This window comes from Hippopotamus amphibius, chromosome 5, assembly GCF_030028045.1.
Source record: "Hippopotamus amphibius kiboko isolate mHipAmp2 chromosome 5, mHipAmp2.hap2, whole genome shotgun sequence".
Taxonomy (NCBI): domain Eukaryota; kingdom Metazoa; phylum Chordata; class Mammalia; order Artiodactyla; family Hippopotamidae; genus Hippopotamus; species Hippopotamus amphibius.
In genome coordinates, this window is record NC_080190.1 from 164,469,749 (window position 1) to 164,492,781 (window position 23,033).

Below are 23,033 nucleotides of genomic sequence, written 5' to 3' on the forward strand. Positions count from 1 at the left end.
AATTATGAATTGATCACGCTACCCTTTCCTGTTGAAATTGTGCCTGCATTTGCTCTATTTACATCAAAATAGCTTCAACCAACCCATTTCATATACCAAGTGGGTACTTCCTACACATATATTGGTTCAAAAAGGATTAACTAATTTACAATATAGTAAGAACTGAGAGATTGGTCCTTAGCTCCCTGAATGAAAGAGTGCCCTTGAATGTTCTGGAAAAAAAAAGAAAAGCAAGGGAGTTGCTTATGGAGGTCAATGTGGTCACTGTGCAGGGTATTCTGTGCAAGTGATAAGTCTTATCTTTACAATAACCCTGTGTCCCATTACCAGCACCATTTTACAAATGAGGAAACAATTCCAAGAAGCTCCTTTCTTTAGGTCACACATATAGAGGTGAAATAGATGGAATTTCACCCCAGGTGTGTGAACCTGAACCCAGTGGTCCATTTCTACCACCCTGCATGGTTTATTTTGAAAAAGGAGTCATGGGAAAAGGAGTACATGGACTACTGGGGTCTGATCTGGCTCCGTCCAATAGATGGATGATACGGTCTCTACCAATTAATTCTGAAAGTCAGCAGACTTATACCAAGCTCGCTTCTGTGGACCCCAGAGTTCACTGAGGGTACCTCAGGGGTCACTCACTGGAGGGGTGGGGCTACGAGCACGGTGACCATGGAGCCTGACTTTGCCTTTGACTGTGATCCACTCTATAGCCTTCACTGGACTTCAGACTCAGCCTGCCTCACAAAACCTGGGGTCTATCTGCTTCTAAAAAGTTGGAAAGCCACCACGTCTTATCCTAGCATGGAAGTCGCAATTTCACAAAGGACTTCATCTTGATGCCCACAACAGTTCTGATAGGTGGACACCTATCAGCGTTTTAAAATTCCATTTTACAGGTGAGAGAACTGAGGCTTCAAGAGAGTGAAGATGTATCTGCTATCGCTTCTGTGTTGGCCTTTTATCTTCATAAGAGATCTCATTTCATTCTCGCAACCACCCTACGCTACATATATGGTCCATTTATCTCGTTTGTTCATTTATTCAACAAGCATCTCTTGAGGTCTCCTGCAGATATAAGCAGGGAACCAAAAAGACAAATCAGAAAATCAGCTCCTGTATTTATGGAGCTTGGATTAGGATGGTTTCCCCCCATTTTACAGCTAAGGAGGCTGGAGCAGAGAGAGGTTCAGTCACTCGCTCAACGTCAGGGAATAACTGGCCCTGATCGGCCCTCACAGAGCCAGACTGCAAGCTGAGAGCTCTTTGGATACCTTGCTGCTGTTTGCACTCCTTTCAGCATTCCCCTCCTGCTTTTGGTGGAAAGGTCATGGGAAGAGCCGGAGCAGGATTCCTGTTCAAAAACAGTGTGGACCGCAAGACAGAAAAGCAAGAGAAATGATCGAGCCACCTGTTTTCCATACTGAGCTCTATGTCTTTCTCTCTCTGTAAAAATAGATTTTTAAAAAACTGAGGTTGGGACTTCCCTGGTGGTAAAGTGGTTAAGAATTTGTCTGTCAATGCAGGGGGCACGGGTTCGAGCCCTGGTCCAGGAAGATCCCACATGCCGCCGAGCAACTAAGCTGTGCGCCCCAACTACTGAGCCTGTGCTCTAGAGGCCATGAGCCACAACTATTGCACCCATGTGCCATAACTACTGAAGCCTGTGCGCCTAGAGCCCGTGCTCCCCAGCAAGAGAAGCCACCGCAATGAGAAGCCCACGCACCACAACGAAGAGTAGCCCCCGCTCGCCGCAACTAGAGGAAGCCCATGCGCAGCAATGAAGACCCAATGCAGCCAATAAATAAATAAATAAATGGAAGAACCCCAACCCCCCCAAAAAAAACTAAGGTTGCCCTAAATGGTGTGTGTGTGTGCGTGTGTTTGTACTCTACAATGCGTACTTCTTTAAACTCACAAGCATTTTCTTAGGCCATTGAATATTAATGTAAACCATGGTACTTAATAGTTACCCGTTTCCCTATTTTGTAATATGCAGAAATTTATCTAACGATTTCCCTGTCTTTGGACATTTAGGGATTCAGAGGAGTGTGCCTCAGGGTCTTTGCCCTGCTGCTTACAGGCTGCGTGTCCTGTAAGTTATTTATTCCATGGCCAGAAGTTATTTATCGTGTCCGAGTTTCAGGTTCCTCCTCTGACAATCGGGGAAAGTAATAGTAGTTTCCTCACAGGGCTGTGGTCAGTATTAGGTGAGGTGAGTCAGGAAGGTTATTTAGCATAGTGTTTGGCACATGGTAAGCATTTAATCAACATTAGGTTTATCAACCATTGTTACCAGATAGATTCAATCTTCACCATTATAAATAATTTTGCAAAAAGAATCCTTTTTCATGTATTAAAGACAGCTCTAACTGCTGCATTTTAAAGAAAACTGCAGGGACGTCCCTGGTGGTCCAGTGGCTAAGACTCCATGCTCCCAACGCAGGGGGCCCAGGTTCGATCCCTGGTCAGGGAACTAGATCCCACGTGCCACAAATTCTCATGCTGCAACTAAAGATTCCACATATCACAACAAAGATCCTGTATTTTGCAACGGAGATCCTGCATGCCGCAGCTAAGACCCAACACAGCCAAATAAGTAAATATTAAAAAATAAAAATAAAACATAAAGAGAACTGCAGTCTTATGGATGCTATAGTCAATGATTTTTCTGAGCAACGTGAGAAAGGAGTTTGGGGAGGGATGAAAGAGAGAGAGAGGGAGGGAGAGACAAGGAAGCAAAGGAGAGAGGTAGAGAAAGAGCAAAACAGAGCTACAAGAGGGAGAAAGGAGGCGGAACAGAAGCCGAGACGCATGCAGGGGGCTTGGGCACTCTTGCCTCCAGTGAAGGAAACAAAATAACGCCTGTTTTTCCTTCCTTGTCCTGCCATGTTGCTTGGCAGGGCAACACAGCCACAAGGATTAAGACCTTTGCTCCAATTAACCATTGGGGACAAGCCAGTTCCTGCTTGATATTCTGGTGTCATTCCATGCCTTTTTAGCAACCCTGCTGAAAAGACCAGGCTCTGCAATTTTCATTAAGATTCATCAAGGGAGCCTTTGGAGATCATTAATAAAGATATTGCATATAACACAGCCCACCATCAGCTCTAGTGTCTCCTCAGCTATCAAATCGCCCCAAAATAGAGCCAGGGCATGTGAAGAGGAGCCACCTGGAGCCACTTTTCAATCTACTTAATGGAACTACTATCTAAGTCTATTTTAATTAATTTAATTTTATGAACAGACATCCATGAGATGCCATTAAATGCTTTATTAGAAATAAAGTTACATTCAATCACTTTTTTTTTTGCCATTCATCTAGCTAATATCGTGCTTCTAAAGTCAAGTAATCTTCTTTTGGTGGAATAAATTTACTAAGAGGCTTGATTAAGGCTTATGATCTTGTCATTGTCAGAGGTTTACTGACTTTTTTCCCTTCTCAACGTCAGTTCTGCTAATTTATTAAGGACGTATGTGAGACTTTGGGTATCAACTGCAGGTTTCAGGCATCAGAAACAATTGCAGAAATCTGGAGCTGGGAGGTTGGATGCTGTAATGGTTAAGACCAATGGCTTTGGGGTCAGATGGTTCTGGATTGGTGCCCTTGTTCTACCGCTGACTAGCTATGTGATTTTGGACAATTACAGAAACTCACGAAGCTCCAGTTTCCTCACTGGTAAAGCAGGAGCCTGATTCCAGAGCTTAGTCAGGATGTAACCATATAGCCACACTGGTTGTTTATGGCTAGCATCCATTCTGGTTGACTTCCCTGGCCTATTCTGAAGAGTCTGGGCTTTGGCCATACTAGTTATTCAATATTTTGCTCTCCACCCCTGCCTAGCTCCCAGGATTGTTATAAAGACTAAATGATCTAATGCATGTAAGACACATCTCTGTTCATGGCATGTAGTAAGTGTTTATTAAACCCTAGCTGTTGTTATTATTATTATTGTACTAGAATAGAAGCCCTAAGAAACGAATAGGTTTCTGTAACTTAACTGAGTTAAGTTTTCGTGTCCAAACTCGACTCCCTAATTGCAAGATTCTATTAAAAAAATGTTTCTGGGGGAATAACATGCATACTACCTACTTACATTTTCAAAAGAACACTCTGAATTGGGATCTTATGATTCCTATTTCACAGAGGAGGCCATGCAGGCACTTGTCCACAGTCACACACCTAATACTGGGAAGAATCAGGAACCAGATTGTGTCTGATGACTGCGGGTCAAGGTCACTGAGTACATTCCCTAGAAGTCAACTCATGGTGCTGTAGTCACTCTTTCAGGGAACCACCGTTGCAATCACATCCAGCAACAAACTCTATCTTTAATAAAGTGGAACTCTGTCCAAAATACTTACAGTATTACCATTTAATAAGGTAAGTTTACTATCATGATGAATATTTGATTTAATTTAAACTTCTATGTCACCTATGGTGTCTTGGGGGACTCTTGGGGTCTCAGCTTTGGAGGATTATGACCCTTTCCTATTTCACAGCTGCTTCTCTATTTCAGGTCCTTACTTCTCTTTTCTGGACTGTTACAAAAATATCTCCCAGCCAGTTTGCTTCCCCTTGGCCTCTGCTTTGTCTCATCTGGAGTCAACTGGAGAGAGAGTCATCCATCTCCATGGTTACCCTCCTCAAGCCCAAATCAGAACATGACACTTCCCCACTTCAAGTGTCAGAGACTTCCCATTGCCTGAGGGATGAAGCCCCAGGATGTCTTACAAGGTCACCAACTATCTGTGCACAAACCCCATCAACTGAATTTAGAATTACAGTGATCACCAAGGCCTGCTTCAAATCCTTAACACACACACACATATATATGCACAAACATACACATGCACACACATGTATAGACACATAGGTGCACATTTACTCATGCATATCCACATCTTACACAAACACATGCACAGACACACACACGTACACACATACACACCACAGATACACACACAGCACACATGTACATACATATAATACGTATACACAAGCGTGCACACACACACACACACACACACACACACACGGCTTCTGCCATTCTTAACAACTAGGATAACCTTCTTCATGCCTTTGTTTTTAGGAAAAAAATATCTTTGGATCTCTAGGTGGAGATACCTAGACAGGGAAGAATATTCCCTTATGCTTGTACTTCTGACTGTCTTGACTCGCTCCCTCGTGAAACCTTCTGATGCTCTAAGCAGTAGCAGCCAGTCCCAGCCTTTCCTGATTCTGGCGCTCTGCCCCCGCTTGTCTGTGACTGAAGGAGAATCTCTCTCACGTACTTGGAGTGATCAGTGAATAAGGGTCCAGGGTCATCTGGAGTGTTGGTTTTCCATTTGTGCAAGCATTACAAACAAGGAGACTACTGAAGCTGCTGGGGTCCAGACGCCGTCTCACCATCAGAGCACCAGCCTCTCACTGCCAGGCTGTGCTCTAGGAACTGGTGTAGGGATTCTGACTCTTTGAGGAAATGCCGGAAAGGAGGACAAGGAGAAACCCTGACAAGGTGGGGCCCATACCTCAATGAGGATCCATCTCTGAGGACAGATACGCAGGGTGGCCATCAAGCCTGGGGACACCAGTCAATAAACGGTTTATTGACATTGTATCACAACGTATCCAACATGATGTTGTGTTTGGGTCCAGACTTTATGGCTTCTTTGGAGTTTTCCAGTTGGAACAAGTGCCTTTGGGGCTGACAGCAAAATTGCATTCTGTGTAAGCAGTAGTTGGTTAAGATTTTTGACTTTTTGGTAAAGCGATGTAACTGGGATTCTCTGCTACACACATTGAGGTGCAGATATTGTCTGCTGGTCCTTCCTCAGAGTGTGATACTTGAGAAACTCCAGAAGTCTGAGCCAATGGCAACTAACACTTGCCTAATTCTAGAGCTCTTGTTTATTCCTCTGCACCATGCTTTGTTGGTAACTGGAAGAATTCATGCTGGACCTCAAGTCACCTACATTATAATCAAGGAGTTGTTTGAGTATTAATAGACTCTGACTCATGTAGTTAAAAAATATCCTCCTGAATTGTCTTATTCTAAACAAGTAAAAGCAGCACTTAATAAACTTAAACATGAGAAAGTCCTTGAATCACTTCAACCCATCCAAATCTCAATGTCCTACTCCAAAACTTCAGAAAGGAGACCTTAAATTGGTTAAAATGGTCAGGAGGGATAAGGTCCTCTGCGGAAAGATAAATGGTAATGTTCTAAGAATCTTAAAGTGTTTTGATAATCAGTGTTCATTTCTTCTGCAATGCCATCTCTGCAGCATACCTTCTGCTTAAGGTCAAGATGGAAACTTGTATGGGAAGTCTGTGAATGAAAGAAGATATTCTCTCTTCCACACCCCGCACCCTCCTCCCACACACACAGAGGAATATTATTCAGCCTTAAAAAAGAAGGAAATCTTGCCATTTACATCAATATGGGTGAATGTGGAGGACAGTATGCTCAGTGAAATAAGCCAGATAGAGACAAATACTTTATAGTATCACTTACATGCGGAATCTAAAATAAATGTTGCACTGATAGAAACAGAGTAGAAAGGTGGTTGTCAAGGGCTAGGAGTGGAGTAGGGAAAAGGGGAAATGTTGGCCAAAGGATACAAACTTTCATTATAAGATGAATAGGTTATGAGGTTCTAATGTAAGCATGGTGGCGATAGTTAATAATACTGATTGTATTCTTGAACTTTGTTGAGAGTAGGTCTTAACTATTCTCATTAAAAAAAAATAACTATATGCGGTGACAGATGTGTTCATTAACTTGGTTGTGGTCATTATGTAAAAATGTGTAAGTATGTCAAAGTAACACATTGTGCACTTAATATAAACAATTTTGTCAATTATATCTTAACAAAAATTTAAAGGAAGGAAGGAAGGAAGGAAGAAAGTTAGTGGAAAGTTTTGTTCCTCAAACTTGATTTTGACATGGTTGATAAATCACAGACTTTCAGAGGACTCAGAACTAGTCTAGTCCAATTTCCTCATTTTGCGGACAACCCTCCAGTGGGTTGTCTCTAATGGGTGCCCATAGACAAGAGGAGGACCCCTGAGTGGCCTGTTCACCACTGTATCTCCAGGGCTTAGCACAGTATCGGACACATGGTAGAACTCAACAGATTGTTTGTTGAGTGACCTACTGATCACATGACAGAGTAGAGTTCACACACCTCACGTGTTGTAGAGCTGCTACAAGACACTGGGTCTTCTGGGTGTCGGTCCTACTGCCTCCCTATTATCACAATTCATCTTAGTTTTCAGGGCAAGACTCCCAAGTGTCCAAATTAACAGCAAGAAGCACCTACAGCCTTTTCCATTTACCAAAGACTGATCAAAAGGGAACTCTGGGTGGGAAGTCGTGGGCTCCTTTCTCCACAGTCCCTATTGGAGGAAACGCCTGCATCTCTGTAAAAGAGGGGGCAACAGCAGGGTGGACATTTCTAGTCTCTCTCTACCTGCCTACTTGGTCTTAGAGATGGTTATGGTAGGATTTTCATCATACACCTCATGGCAAAGCACCTCACCGTCTTGATCAGGCCCTGGTCGTGGGTTGGTTCCAGAGGCGGGACGCTGAGGGCCCGCCTGGGTGGGATATCTGCTCACCCAGTGTATGATTTCAGACTCAGTCTTGAAACTACCAGTGTCACTTCAATGGAACAGGATTATATTTAGGAAAAGGGCTTCTGTGCCCTCTTCTTAATTAGGGGACTTCACAGCCTTTCCAAATGTCAACAGAGCTCTGCCTGAAACCTGAATCAAATCAGGGATCGGTCAGCAAGTAGAAGGGTTGGGCTCACTGTGTCGGCCGTGGCCAGGCTCTAGAAAGGGAGCCTCCATCCCCTTAGGTTCCTCCTGCCCATTCCTGGATTGGTCTTGGGAACCAGCAGGCAAGCTGAGCCTAGAGTGAAGGGAGTGTGGGGAGAGGGTGGGGTGCAGGGGTTGTTGTCCTTGCTGACCTTGAATCCAGACTGACACTGCCAGGTATCACACGGACACCTGGTAGATCACACAACCAAGGTGTGTGTTCACAAGGAGAGTCTTCTGGTCTGTTTCCAACAATGCTCATCTCCCCTTATAAGATGAAGGCATAAACCATGGAGATTTCTGCCCATGTATTCACTCTTTACTGCCTTTGCTGTGCTTGAGGATGTGATGCTTGGAGGATCTGCAAACATTCTGGAAACTTGAAGGGAGCTGTGACAATACTAAGCTTCTGTCCCAAAGCCATGAACAGTGTAGTTCCAAAGTCCTTGACCTTAATAACTCATCCCCCTTGGATGAAGTCTCTGTTTGTCAGATACACTGACCAAAACCAAAAGCACTTGTCACACACCCATGAAGACACCCCTGGTTGCCCCTCAATGATTCCTGTTGGCCTTAGGATAAAATGCAACCCCTTGACATGGCTGAGAAGGCCCTGCAGGTTCTGGATGCTCCCAGGGTGCAGTCTACCTGTCACCACCATTTCCACCCCAGTCTTCACCAGCTGCCACTACAGCACATCCCAAATTCTGCACATGACCATCTATTTTCCAAGCTCTCCATTCCACCTCCAGGATCTAATGTCTCACTTTTCAGGTAACAGTTTAGATGTCTGTACTCTGGAAAGTCTTCTCCAGCACCCTAGACTGTGCTAACTGTTGCTTCTCTACACCCCCAAGCACCCTGGTTTGATTCATCTCAGAGTGTATTGCAACATACTGGAATTGTCGATGCATTTCTCTCTCCCACTGCACTGTGATCTCCCTGAAGGCAGGCACCACACTCATCATGTTCCCTGCTGCATCCCCCACGAGGACATTGGTCATACCAGTGTGTTGCATAAATAATAGAAAGGGAGGAATAGCTACACCATAATGAAGCTAGCAGCGTCATTGGTTCCTATGGGAGAACTAACGGGCATACAGTCTTCATGAAATAAGTCAAAGAGCTCCACCTTTCAACGTACACATGATCGACCACAAAAGGATAGATGGGGTGGTTTTGGTCTTTCCCATCAAGCACATTGAAGGCCCCAGGTATCAGGGAGAAGGTCCCAAATTACCTGATGGTTTTGATCATGCTGAGGCCCATTTCAACGCAGCAGTGGGCGTGGTCCTGGCGGGGCTCAGGAAGTCCCGAAACGCAGTAGTAGCAGTCTCCCAGGATTTTAATGCGAAGGCAGTGATGCTCCTGAAAGGAACAAGGTAGGAGAGGGAAGGACTGAGCAGACAGGTAAGTGCTTCCGAAAGGCTTGGGAAAGAGGGGAGCCAGCTCAAGAGGTCTGCACCTTGAGATAGGGGGCTCCTACTTTTGAAATGTGCTGCTATTATCTTCCCAGGAAATGTGGGGAGGGAGGGTTTGAAGGGTTCAGTGGTGGAATGGAATCATGGAAAAACACCGATTTTGAGCTTGACAGATACAAGGCCATGTCCCAGCTCTGCCATGGAGTAGCTTCCTGATCTTAACATCCACCTTGTGGATGGGTCTGGGGGAGAGTGGGCATTCACATGGGTGTTCAGTGCTGCTCTGCGTACCCTGGTCCCACTGATGGATTTCTTCTCAGGACATGCCCTTGAATTAACAGTTTTTATCAGCTGTTGGCTCAACAATAAGCACTTAAAAGTATACACCATTTAGGGATACCAACTATTTCAACTCTCTATAAAGTCCTTTCCCAATGAGGGTATTGGCACCTCAAGCAGAGGGGCTGTGTCTTATACATACTTTTATTCATTTATTGATTCATATGCTTGTTCATTGATAAAAGCAGCCGTTAAGCATCTTTCATAAAGCAAACACTGTCCCTGACAGAGATGATTAATGATAACCCTTATTATATCTTAGACAGAATGAACCCTCACAAGGGCCTTGAGGTAGGTACAGTTTTTATGCTCAACACTTCACCAGTGAGAAGCAGGACACAGCTATTTGTTTGGTGGACTCGCAATCTTGAAGACATGATTCCTACAAAGTTTCAAGGCGCAATAAGCACCTGGGAAATGGTGCATACTTTCATATTGGATGGGAATAGGCTGGATTTTGCAGGTTTTAGAGGAAAGAGGACTTTGGGCCATATAGCATAGGGACTAAGAGCACTGGCTGAGGAGTCCCACTGCAGAAGATCAAATCCTAGACCCTCCCACGCCCACCTCACCTTCACTGTGTGTGTTTAGGTAAATTACTTAACCTGTGAACATCTGTTATCTCAGCTATAAAATGGGGATAAGAATAGAACCTCACTGTGTGATTGTAAAGATGAAGGAAGATGATGCATGTGAAGGCTTAGTATAGGGTCCAGCAGATGGGGCACTAAATTAACGTCACCCATCACGGTGATGGTGACTTGGACTCCTGTCCTTGTTCTTTCACATCTCTGTGACCACAGGCAGATTCCCTCTAGGTCTCCTTGGGTAGATGGTTGGTACTGAATGACCTCTGAGGTGTCTTTTAGATTTGAAGCCCTAGAAGCCCATGGGTCTATGGCTTTGTGGGTGAGGGGCTCTCCTTGAGAGACCAGAGTCCAAGGGCAGGAGGAGGGGAGTTGCAGACAGAAAGGGGCCTCCTGAGATGCCAGCAGCACAGTGGATGCCCTGGTGCTGCCAAGCTATAAAGCATCATGCTGGTTTCCTAATCTCATCAGGGGTTGGGACATCATGTTTGGGTAATGACTAAAATCACTTTCCCAATAAAAAACAAATATCAGACAGGGAAAAGAGAGTCAGAACTGGCTCTTGTGTTTCCCTATCTGGATCAGATCTCCAGGGCCTTGCCAACCTTCCCAAATGGGCACAGATGCAATCTTCAGAACGCTGATAGCATGCATGGTCATTCCACGGTTATTTTTAGGAGTGTGCGGTTCCTATCCATCGGCTGCTTCGATGTAGCTAATTTTGCAAGAGAGCAAAAAGGGAAGCTCAAGACCTTCACTTGTTTCTTCTAAGACACTCTAGACGGTTACGGCCAGAATGGAACTTGGGAGACCTGAGCCACTGGCCCCGGCAGTTTCCAGATTTGTGGAGTCCGTGGGACAGTTATTAAAAAAAACACAGAAGGCCCAAGGGACTGCTCTAGGGTTCAGGTTTGTGTTTTGCCAAGGAAGTATGAAAAGTCCTTCAACAAAGAAAAATAACAAAAATAACAACCCAACTATCCCTGTCACTTTATAAAAGAAAGGGTATTTTTTAACACCAGAAAAGTAAAAAGACATATTCTTAAAGGGATGTTCTTGGCACTAAATGAAATCAATGTGATAAAAACACAATACATTGCTGTATCTATATGTGTATATACACACACACAATTGCTGTATATATATATATATATATATACTGTATATATATGCTATATATACGTATACTACAGCAATGTAGTGAGTTTTTACATACACACATATTTCTGTATATATGTCTCATGCACGGCCACAAGTTAAAACTTCCTAACATTTGATTGCAAAAGAGAAAATCCCTTATCCTGATGCAGCAACAGAGAACACGGAGGCTGGAGGCAGGGGTTGGTGACTTCAGTCAGCCACTCTTCACGTGCAAATGGTCTCTGGGGCGTGGCCTGCTGTGACTGGGGCTGTTGGCAGCCTGGTGCAGCAGAAAGATTTGCCTCTCTGTTGACAACGGGGCGGGGAGAGGGAAAGGATAGAGCAGGAAATAGTTTGGTCTAAGAATCAGACCTCCGCATCCTAGTCAAAATTACCAGCTGTTTTACCTTTGATAAGTCACTGAAGCCACTGATATGTGGGTTTCAATTTCCCATATGTGACACATGTCAGGATGATTCCCTTGATACACAGCAAAGTAAGCACGGCTATCAACTAGCAATGACAATGACAGCTAACACCTGAAAACAGTCTTCTCCACGTTCAACGCTACGCCTTCTCTTTCCTCCTTTGAGTCTCACAATAACCCAGAACACGGCAGAGCGTGTTTCTAGATGTGAAAATTTCAGTGTAAGAGAGATAGAAAACTTCCCGTGCCACAGAGCAGCTGGCTAGAAATAATGATGTGGACTATATATGATATTCAGCAGCTCCAAATCAGTGATTTTTCCATGAAAACAGAGATGAAAGCGTTCTGGAAAAGTTAAGGGAAAGAAGTTGTATTTATTGAGCACATACTATGTGCCAGGCTGCTTGCTAAACGAGGAGATATGTAAATAGTTTATTACCCTTTGGAGCAGACACAGAACAATGTGGTGAAGATGTTTGTAATGCAGGGGTCCATTTTTCTTCTAAACAAAAGGTGAAGCTGACAGCCTCCTTGAAAAACTGTGGGCCCCAAATAAATGGTATGTATATATGCGGGTGTGTATATATACCAATTATGTATGTTTATATAAATATAAATTATAAGTATAAATATAAATATGAAAGACCTGTCCTCTTATCTGTCAAGTTCTGTCCATTTGCAGACACATTTTCCTGATCAATTCCTGTGAGCTGTCAGACAATTTGACAGTAATATCCAAGCAACTTCTTTTTACCAGAAACTGCTTTGAAAAATTCACATTCAAAAAGCCAGGTTGCTTTGAAAAAAGCTACTGAAAAAGAAAAATAAAGTAAGGTGTGGGTCTTCTTGTAAATGTTATTGAGTTAGTCTTAATATAATCCTTTCCCTCCCATCTTAATGGCTTTGATATGATAAAAATCTTGGAAAAAATCCAGAGAAGTTATGAAACCATTTATCTAGATAACATTGAGGAGATAAAGGCATCAAATTATCAAAGATGGTTATATCTTGACGAGGGGTAAGAGTACAGGGATACATGTTTTCCATGTTATCTCTATCTTTGATGTTTGAATTTTATATAATAGACAAATATTGCTTTAGTAATCAGAAAAAAAAGTGAAACGAAAAAAGACTCTCAGAAAAAAACATTGGTGCCACGAATGCACTTTAAAAAGTTATATTAGAAATCATGACAAGTTTTATAGTACTTTGTCTAATTGTAATTACACAAATTAACACATGAATATATTACCCTAGTAAAAATGAAAGTGCAGACCAGTCTCCTTGAGTAGACCCTCCCCCTCAGACACACCACACCCTGGAAACCTGGCCTCCTTTCCCCTCTTGAGAGGCTGTTATGCATTAAAATATACATTTCTATGTTTATATATGCACTATTTTCATGCCCTTTAGCTATAAATTGATCATACTGTGTTTATAGATCTGAGAAGTGCTTTTTCACACAAAAACGTCTTGAAATTCTATGTCGGTACAGAAATGGCTGTCTCATTCTTTAAAATCTGTTGATTAGCTTTCCATAGTGTTGGAATTGTTCCTTGTAACAATAATTTCGGTTGCTTCCCGTTTTGTCAGCAATCTGAAACAAACTTTAAGATGTAATGATGTTGATTTTAAAGCCTTGATAATAGCATACATATTCTTCCTTTTTAATTTGTTAGGGAGAGGGGTAGGTAGGGACTACTTTATTTTTTAAAAAAAGATCAAAGATCAAAAGTTACTAGAGTTTGCCAAGGGCTCTAGAAAAGGTCAAAAACACTCTGCTTTGAGCAGCCTGAACCACAAGGGCACTGAGGAATTCAACCACACTAAGAGGATCTTTAATAGAAGGCTTTGAAGTTTTTTTGCCTGCATCTTAATAATGCAGTGACTGAATGGGTAAGTGCAGTGGATGATATTTACATGGGAAGTGGGTTCTGTCAGATATACGACATAATGAAAATCTAAAGCAAAGAACTATGGCAAGGCAGAGAGAGATCATTATAAAGCCACAGAATTTCAATGCTAAATAAAAGATACCAGAAAGGGCAAGTCCAATCCCCTTTTACACAGAAGCAAAGCCTGCGACCCACCTGGTTAAGTGATTTGCCTAAGGTTGGGGGCAAAAACATTTAAAGTAGGTTATCTTATTCCAAGATGAATAGAATTGTTTTCACTGGCAGAATTTTTCAAGTTTTTCCACAGAGGTCTCCTAGAGTGGAAGAGACTAATGCACCTGGGGTGGATGTGTGGGTGGGGATGGGGTAGTGGGTAGAGTGCGAGTTACTGAGTACTTATGGGTGCTGAGTTTCTGAGTACTTATGGGTGCTGTTACTGAGTACTTATTGAACCAGCCTCTGTGTATTGTTTCATTTATCCTCCACTATAATTTTGGTAGGAAACTGAGACTCAGAGAGGGGATTTGTACAGCTAATTGAAGTCCAGCCCGTAGTTGAAGTCCTAGAAATCTAACTCTTCAAGTTGTCCTGCATGAACGGCAATACGTCTCTGACATCTTGCTCCATCCCCTACGGTGCCTGGGGCGAGCACCTGGCCTCAAATGGCCTGAGTCACAGATGCACCACCTACCGGGGTTCTGGGCAGATTATTTTACTTCTCTGAGTTTCAGTCACTTGTTCTGTAAAATGGGAACAATAAAGAGCCTCCCTTGTAGGTTTATTGTGAGAACTGAATTAGACGATCCAGGGCAAATACGCAGCCTAGGGCATAAGGTACACCAGGCAGTTTATGAACGTTACATATGACCAAAAGTAATAATAATTTTACTCCATCATATCTCTGTGTTTAATTTGATATTCATTTTTTTTTCTTTAAAATCTTTCACTATGACTCATGCTCCAGAAGATGGACTAGAGTTTCTTGTACGCCCCGTGGCTCAGTGGGCTGTGTATCCCCATCTAACTCCCTCTCCCCACCATGTGCACTGTAACCAGGGCAAAAAGCCCAGGCTGCAAGACAAAGTCCACGTTCCTGAAAATGTAGTGCGGTGCCCTCCAGACTTGCTTTTCTGCTCTCCTCTTCAAGCCGCCTCCTCACTGCTGTCTCCCACACCCTTTACGCTCCAGCAGTCTTGAGCTCCTTATAGCTCCCCAGATAAGCAGCACATTTCCGCATTTTCACACTTCCCTGCCTTTGCATCCTGGCTCAGCCTGGAAGGCGCTTTGTTGTCTAATCTGATGCTGGGAGAGCTCCTGCTCTTCCTCAGACCCAGTTGCATATGGCCTCTTCTCCGGATGGTGCTAAATCACCTCCCTCCTCACCCCAAGCACTGACTCTTCCTTCCTTCGTCCACCAGGACTTCTGTGCCTATTGCTTGTACCACACTGTCCTGCAAATTTTGCAGACTTGTCTCTCTCCCTTAGCAGACTCCGAGGGCAGGGATGGGTTTTGTCTTGCCAGAGCCTTGCACTGTTCCTGGCACCTAGTAAATACACAGTAAGCATTGGCTGAACAACTTGGATTGCATTTTACACAGCAACCCTTTCCCTGGGTCAACGGGGATTACTGTGACACCAGAAACTGACCTTGATCACATCTCTCAGTTGTCTTTGGAGGACCATTTTTGTTCATCTCAGTATCTCTGAGAAGAAATATTTAGAACCAGAATGTAAAGTAGAATAACTAAGTGTAATTGGCATCTACCACGCTTGAGGTAACAATAAAAAGAGGTGGTGTACATTCTTCCCCACCTTCAAATTCCTAGCCCATCAGGTTAACCCAATCCTTCTATTAGGAGGAGACCTCAGTTTCCACCTCTTCCTGTGCTCATGTCAGTCTCCTATTTCATAGTTGTCCAGTAGCTACAGGTTACAATGTTACAATGCAGAGTCCTTGGCAGGTCCTTGCCTATTTTTCCAGCCTCACCTCTACCACTCCCTACCTTGAATTTTCCTTTCAGCAGGGCTAAATCGCTTCTGGTTCTCCACACATACAGCATCTTTATTTTTGTTCTCCCCACTGCATACAGCGACCTTTCCTGCCTTCTTCACCTCACTAATTAGTGTATAGCTTTTATATAATAAAATTTACCCCTTTGATAAATGTGTACAGTTGTGCTCACATATAGATCGACCAGATCACTCCCCAAATCACCACACCCTACGCTTCTGTGTAATCAGTCTACTCCCTCCACCTCTTATCCGTCCTGGCAAAGACTTATCTTTGTTCATGTCCCTATAATTTTTGCCTTTTCTAGAATGTCTTACAAATGGAATCATAAAGTGTCTAGCCTGTTGTGTCTGGCTTCTTTCCCTTGTCATGTTGCATTTGAGATTCACTGATGTTGTTGCATGTACTAGTGGTTTATTCCTTTTTATTGCTGAATAGGATTCTATTGTATTTGTTTTCTCCTTTTTAAGACCCAGCCTGAGAATCACTTTGTGTCAGAAGTCTTCTCTGATCCAAGGGTCATGTGTTGTTTCTGTGTGCGCATGGCACTGCAGACTTCCCTTCATCACCGCACACAGCACATTGTACATCGATGATCTCTTTAGGTATCCCTGTCTAGACTTGGCTCTAAGAAGGCAGAAGGTATGTTTTAGTCATTTCCATATTCCCAACACAACACCTAGTAGGTGCTCAGATGTAAGTATGAATGTGAGGTAGCCTTAAAATAGGACATTTTGATACCCTAACAATGAACTCGCACTTGATGTGGTCTCATTAAACTCTCACAACAGCCCGTAAAGTTGACACTAGTATACACCCTTTAGAAAACAGGAAGTTAAGTCATGCCAATTTGAACCCATTCTAAAATACAGTGTGAAAATGATATTCCTCTGTAATTTGAGTGGCTTGAGGACTAGGAGTCTGTGTTTTGGTGACAAATGTTCATTGCCTTTAACCTGTTCTCTATTTGAGCTCTGGTCAAGCCAGCAGAAAAAGAAAGGTAGCGTCTTGTTGGCTAAACACAAAGCTCTTAAGTCAAACAAAGTGGTGGCCGCGTGGGCCAGCAGCTCACTGGTCCTTGAGAAGAGGCTGACGCATTCCAGATGGCCGGGGTTGGCTGGGAAACTGTAGGCTGTCATCCCTGCACGAAGCAACACTGAGGCTGCAGCTGGATGGCACCCGGCCACAGGCAGGGGGAAATGGAAAGCAGATTAAAAAGGACTTTGGTTTAACTGTCACTCAAGCAGCTGTCTCTCAACTGGGAAAATTAATCTGACAAACCTCCCATCTGAGACCCGTAAATAACTCACATCGGTCCCCAGAATGCGTGAGGGTCGGGGTCCCTGTCTGGGGTCAGGATGCAGAATGGTAATGACATTGGTGACGAAGCCTGAGTCCCTCTCTTCCCTAATTCTACATGCAGTCCCTCACTCCTGCGAAGACGAGGAGGGAATTAAATTCAACTCACATGGGCCAGTCGATCAAATCTGGCAAAGAGCTCGTTGAGCATCCTGACCAGCTCCTGAGCAGACAAGGTCGTGGAGAGGTTGGTAAATCCTTTAACATCTGCAAAAAGAATACTAGACAACAGGGAAGGGATGGGGTGGGGAGAAAGCACATTAATATTTTAATCCATCCTGGGAGACACATCGCCATCCAAACAAACCAACTGTGGTCTGAGATTTTAGCTCTCCTTGCCACGGGGGTCTAGAGGAATGCCTCAGTATTTAGCAAACATCTCAGCAGAGAGTCCACCCAGGGGTTCAGGAAGGACCAGAAGGCAACGGAAAGCCCTTCTTCCTGGGCAGGGCTGTGAAGTGTGGGTGAGGTAAACAACCCAAAACGGAATTTTTCACTAGGAACAGATCAATGTATTGTAGAAGGCAAAATGAAGCATTATGAATTATCTCTACAGTTTCACAATGAACAGCAAAGCAGATGTCTTGAACACAGAGCAAAATGAACACAGGGACAAAAGAACGCAAAACCTCATTATCTCCAGTCCAATGATGTATATTCTACCCCAAATTGCAGGCAAAGAGTTAGGCATTTTTCAAAAATTGTGGGAAAAGGTAGCAAACCTGGAAGACCTTAGGCAGAATAATTATCTAAAATGCATATTTAGGAATTTCAGTTAGGTGAGGTCTGATTCTATGCATATAGCTTGGTGGAAGGGAAGGGGCGGGCCTTGAAAGCGTTATAAAAGCAGGGCACTGTATCAACACTGTCTTAGTTAATCCATTCAGTTGCCCTCTGGGGAAGGCATTGTTCATTCCACTGTGAAGACGAGGAAAGTGAGGCTCAGAGAGGAGGGAAACTTGCCCAGCATCCACAAGTAGCCTGCGACAGAGCTGGGATTGTGCACGTGGCTGAGCTGCACGGTGGGACGCTGCCCCACCCACCTAACATATCATCTCAGGGACTGACGCAATCACAGGTGCACTGCTGAGAGGAAGGGTGGAACACCAAAAAGGGAACCATATTTTCTAGATTCTCCTGTTTTATCATCTCTGAAACTGACAGCATCTTTGCAGTGTGTTGAACTTTTTGGTTATTTTTCTTAGTGTTGCATAAAATAATGGCGAGTCTTACCATCTGTGTGACTTGGTTTTAATGAAATATGTGAATCGGCCAGAAGGCACTGTGGAATGTGCGTTGACTTATGTTGGTCACCCCTGGTAGTCAGTGTTTCTTAAACCCCTTTAAGGATCTGATATAGGTTATGGACTCATCACAAACCCCTTTAAGAATCTGATATAGGTTATGGGCTCTCGCTCCTAAAAAAGGTACAAGTATTCAAAAATTGGCACTTCATTTCAAGGGATTTGTACCTTCCCAGAAGCCCATTCAGGGACTCATTAGGAATCTTTACATCTCAATTTAAAAACTATCACTTTAATTAATTAGTTAATGCCTTAATTATTTTAGCAAATATTTATGTATCTACTATGTGACCAACTACACACTGTGCTGAGAAGTTGCATTAAATGATAAAGAAGCCCCAGTGCCTGTTCTCAAGATGCTAACAGTATGGGGAATGGAGTTGGGCAGAAAAAGAGAAAGACAGAAACAACATAGGCAGTGACCACTGTGATGGAAAGACACGTGGGGGATGGTGACCACCCATTGGGGGATCCGGAGTTTCCTAGTGAAGCAAAGTCCAGGCCGAGTCTTGAAGGACCTAGGGGACTTGACAGGTAAAGTGAGTAAACGAATGCTCTTAGCAAGAGATCAGCACATACTAGGGTCTGGGAGAAGAACAAGCAAATGTACCGGGGTTCTGCAAGAATTCAAGGACAGCTAGTCAAAGCGTAGTATTAAGCAAGGAGGGTGGGAAGAGAAGAGCAAAGAGGGAGAGGAAAAAAAAGAGAAAGAGAGAGAAAGCAGGAGGGAGGAAGGAAGAGAGAGAGAGAGAGAGGAAAAGAGATGAGAAGTGAGGTCAGAGAAGTGAACAGAGGAACAATACAGAAGGGCTTGATAAGCCAGGTTGGTAAACACAGACTTCTTCCTGAGTGTGGTGGAAAGCTAGTGAAGGGTTTTAAGCGTGGGAATGATACCTTTAGATTTTTAACATATAAGGCTTCCTCTGGCAGAGTCACTATACTGCCACTGTCCTCTACAGCTTCCTGATGGCACAGCATCTGGTCACGTGCATAGGATTTGAGTCTAGACAGACTGGGGTTCAAATCCCAGGTCACCACTTATGAATACTATGAACTTCTCCAAGCCTTTGATTTGTCTGCTGGAGATAATTGTAGTACTTACCTCATTGGTGGGTAGTGAGTATTTAGCACAGTGCCTGGCATAGTAAGTGCTCCATAAATGTGTTAGCTCTTTCCATCGTTATTGTGGTTGGGAGGAGAGAGAGAGGTAACAGAGTTGGAAGAGAGTCTGACCATTAACTGGATTATTTGTTACTTGCAGATAAAAGAATTCCTAACTATTGACACAGACCTGAAACAATAGCAGCAGCTGTACTTACAGAGTGTTAACTGTGGACTTGATAGGGTTCTAAGAATTCCACACGTGTGGTCTCATTTGTTCCTCATAACAACCTAGGAGGTAGGACCCAGGATGATCACCTCCATGTTATAGATAAAGAAGTTGAAGCCTGAATACCTTGCCCACAGACACGAAAATCTGGGATTTGAACCAGACAGTCTGGCTCTGGAATCTATACTCTTTTTTTTTGTGAACTTTCAGGGCCTGCGCACTGTCTGCAGGTGAGAGTCTTTTCCTTCCTCACTCCCTCCCTCCTTCCTTCCTTTTATATATATTTTTTGCCTGCACTGCCAGGCATGAGGAACTTCCCCGACCACGGATCAAACCTGCATCCCCTGCACTGGAAGTGCAGTCTCAACCACTGGCCCACCAGGGAAGTCCTTTCTTTTTTTACAATATTCATTTATTTGGCTGTGCCGGGTCTTCGTTGCGGCATGTGGGATCTAGTTCCCTGAGCAGGGATTGAACCCGGGACCCCTGCATCGGGAGTGTGGAATCTTAGCCACTGGACCAGCAGCGAGGTCCCTGGAGTCTGTACTCTTTTATCACTACGGAATGCTCCCTTTGAAGTAAGCCATCATCATGGCAGGTGGGAAGTGGAAGCGCCCGGAGATCATCTCCTCCAACTTCTCCCCTTCTGGATCCATTCACCCCAAACTGTTAATATCTATGTTAATAACTATGGCAGGAATGGCCCATTCATTCATTCATTCATTCATTCATTCAATAGCTCATAAATGGAATGCCTACTACGTGTCACTTATACTGCAGACACAGTGGAGAACAGAAAGCACCATCATGGCCCTTATGAAACATGCAGTCTATTGAAAGAAGAAATGGATTCCCTAAGAGCAAAGGGCATAAAAGTTTCAGATGTGCTCAGTGATCCAATATCATTTTTCTGTGGTCTTCTGAACACACCATGATTTATGCACTGGTGTCTGTACATGACGTACTTGCTCCGGGGCAGTTTCTTTCCTGTTGCTACCTATTAAAACCTTACCTGTCCTTAAGACCCCACTCATATGCTAAGCTTCTACTTTTACGGAAATTTCCCGAAGCATAGCCTGTCACTCCCACTCTAGCCTCCTGCCCAGCCTGTACTCCTCTCTGTCATGGCATTTAAAGTGTGCTCCATCCACCAGCTAAAGAACAGAAAGAGAGTCACCTCTGTATCCCATCCCTCAGCACACGGTGGGCCTCATGATATGTTTCCTAAATTGAATGAACAGAAATCTTCAGAATTGAGTCTTCCTTCCTCAGAGTGTGGTCATGGCCACCACTGGCACCTCTTGGGAGCTGGTTAGAAATGCAGAATCTCAGGCCCCACCCCAGACCCACTGGATCAGTATATAACAAGAATTTAACAAGAGCCTTAGGTGATTTGCATGCATGCTAAAGGTGGAGAGGCCCTGGATTAAGTCATAGTTATGTAATAAGAGTTTGTTGAATTAAAGACACGAAGCAGAAATCGGGGCCCTGGGTCTCACTTTGTTGTTCATTCTGCTCCCCCCAAGGTGCTGGGCTCAAGGTCAGGTCTTTTGAATCTAGATATAAACTTGCAAACTTCCAGATGAATATACTAAAAAGGCCATATTAATTGTCAAATCTAATTTGCTTATATAAGTTGTTTATTTGGCTAAAAATAAGCTATGTTACCTATTAGTCACTCTGCAAATAAAGCCCTCAAGGAGGCTTAGCAGAATTCACTAGACTCATCAGGAACACGAGCCCTGTGTAGACTTTTCTTCCTAACTTGTGTTCTTGGGAAGGTTATTTAACCACCCCGAGCTTCCCTTTTCTTGATAATAAAGCAGTGATCATTAAAGCTACTCTGCAGTGTTACTGTAAAGAGATCACTTGTAAATCACAGCGTAGTCCTCAATAAGTGGAGAATATATAACTCCTTGTGGAAATTTTTGGGAATCGAAGTGTTTAATAGATGGCCACACAGACAGGCCTGCAAAGCCAAGTTGTCTGGCTCCACTCAATTTCATTTTGCTTGTATGTGAAAGGGCAGTCTGCAGGACCAATGCTGTGACCAAGCAGGACCATGTGGGGCTCCTGGGCACAAAAGCCTTTCTGTGTCCCCCATTTTTTGATTATAGGAAATAGGCTTCATTCACCCCATGACCTTCCCCGAGTTCCAAAGGGCAGGTTCAAACAGTTGCTGATCAGGGAAGATGGGATGCAGAGACAGGGGAGGAGCAGTCAAGAAACAATAGTGCAGCCTTGAGGCAGGGTCCTGGTTCCCCCTGAAGGGATACAAATAACAATATCTTTGAGCTGTTTTGCAGATACTGAAACCCCCACCAGGTGGGAGAAGTTAATGGTATGCTGCCTGTAAGCATGTAGACCCCAGACTGGTTGGAACCAGAAGATTGATGATGCTGACGTCCACTTACCTCACCACCAACCAACCAGGAGGGTGTCCATGAGCTGATCACGCCCTCTTTGAACAATTATTATAACACTCCTCACTACCCCTCCAGGTGGGGACACACAGTTTTGAGGGCATTAGCCCGCTCTGGCCCCTTTTGCCTGGGAAAGCAATAAAGTTATGCTTTTCTACTTCACCCAAAACTCTGTCTAAGATTTAATTCGGTGTTGGGGTACAGAGGTCAGATTCAGCTTCAGTGTGGTGACTGCATATGTTGATAGGTGTGGCTGGGAAGAAACAGCCAGTCAAGAAAGTGAGTGAACTGAGTTATGCCAGCAAATGTGTAAATGGCATGGGTTCAGGGACAAGAGGAAAGGGGGAAGGGAGCTCTGGGAGAGAAGCTTACTGTCCACCAAATCCACGCCTCCCTGTCACCACCACAGACCACTAGCAGGGGCTCTGTGACCCTCTTGTATCAAGGTGGGGCCATGTAATCAGGTCCTATCAACGGAATCTGATCAGACTGATACACGCCATTTCTGGGCCGAGCTGGTAAAGAAGCAGGTGTGCCTTTTCTACCCTTTTCTCTCCAAGAGCTGAATGCCGAGAACTTTGAAGCCCAAGGGAGTGATACAGCTATGAAATTCAGGGGCCTCTATCGCTGAATCACCCACTGACAGGGAATATAAGGCAGGGGGAGTTGTGTGGATAAATTATATTGAGTTTACATCATTGAAATGGAGAGGTTATTTGTTAGAGCATTACCCTAACTAGCACAAGAATGTCTTAAATATATGGAGAATAAGGAAAGAGAAGTAGAATAGGGCAGAAGGGATTGGAAGCCCAAATGGCTTCCCATTGAAAGCCAAGTGGAGCTCCAGAACAGAAACTGGTGAAGTCTCAGATGTTTATAGCTGAAATTGACTTGACAGTCCAAATGTTTTGTCCATTTCAAGCAGCTGGGTTTGGGGATTAGGAAACTGAGATCCAGAAAGATGAAGTG

The 23,033-nt window shown here is 43.9% G+C and overlaps 1 protein-coding gene across 1 annotated transcript in view; it reads right to left on the bottom strand.

The window, feature by feature from the left end:
* Positions 1 to 23,033, bottom strand: part of ADCY8 (adenylate cyclase 8) — a 216,489-nt gene that overhangs the window by 115,112 nt on the left and 78,344 nt on the right. The window contains exons 4-5 of the mRNA XM_057735462.1: positions 17,117 to 17,228; positions 9,069 to 9,196 (exon numbers count right to left, since the gene is read on the bottom strand). Coding sequence (XP_057591445.1) covers positions 9,069 to 9,196; positions 17,117 to 17,228 — 240 coding nt within the window. The remainder of the gene's footprint in view (positions 1 to 9,068; positions 9,197 to 17,116; positions 17,229 to 23,033) is intronic.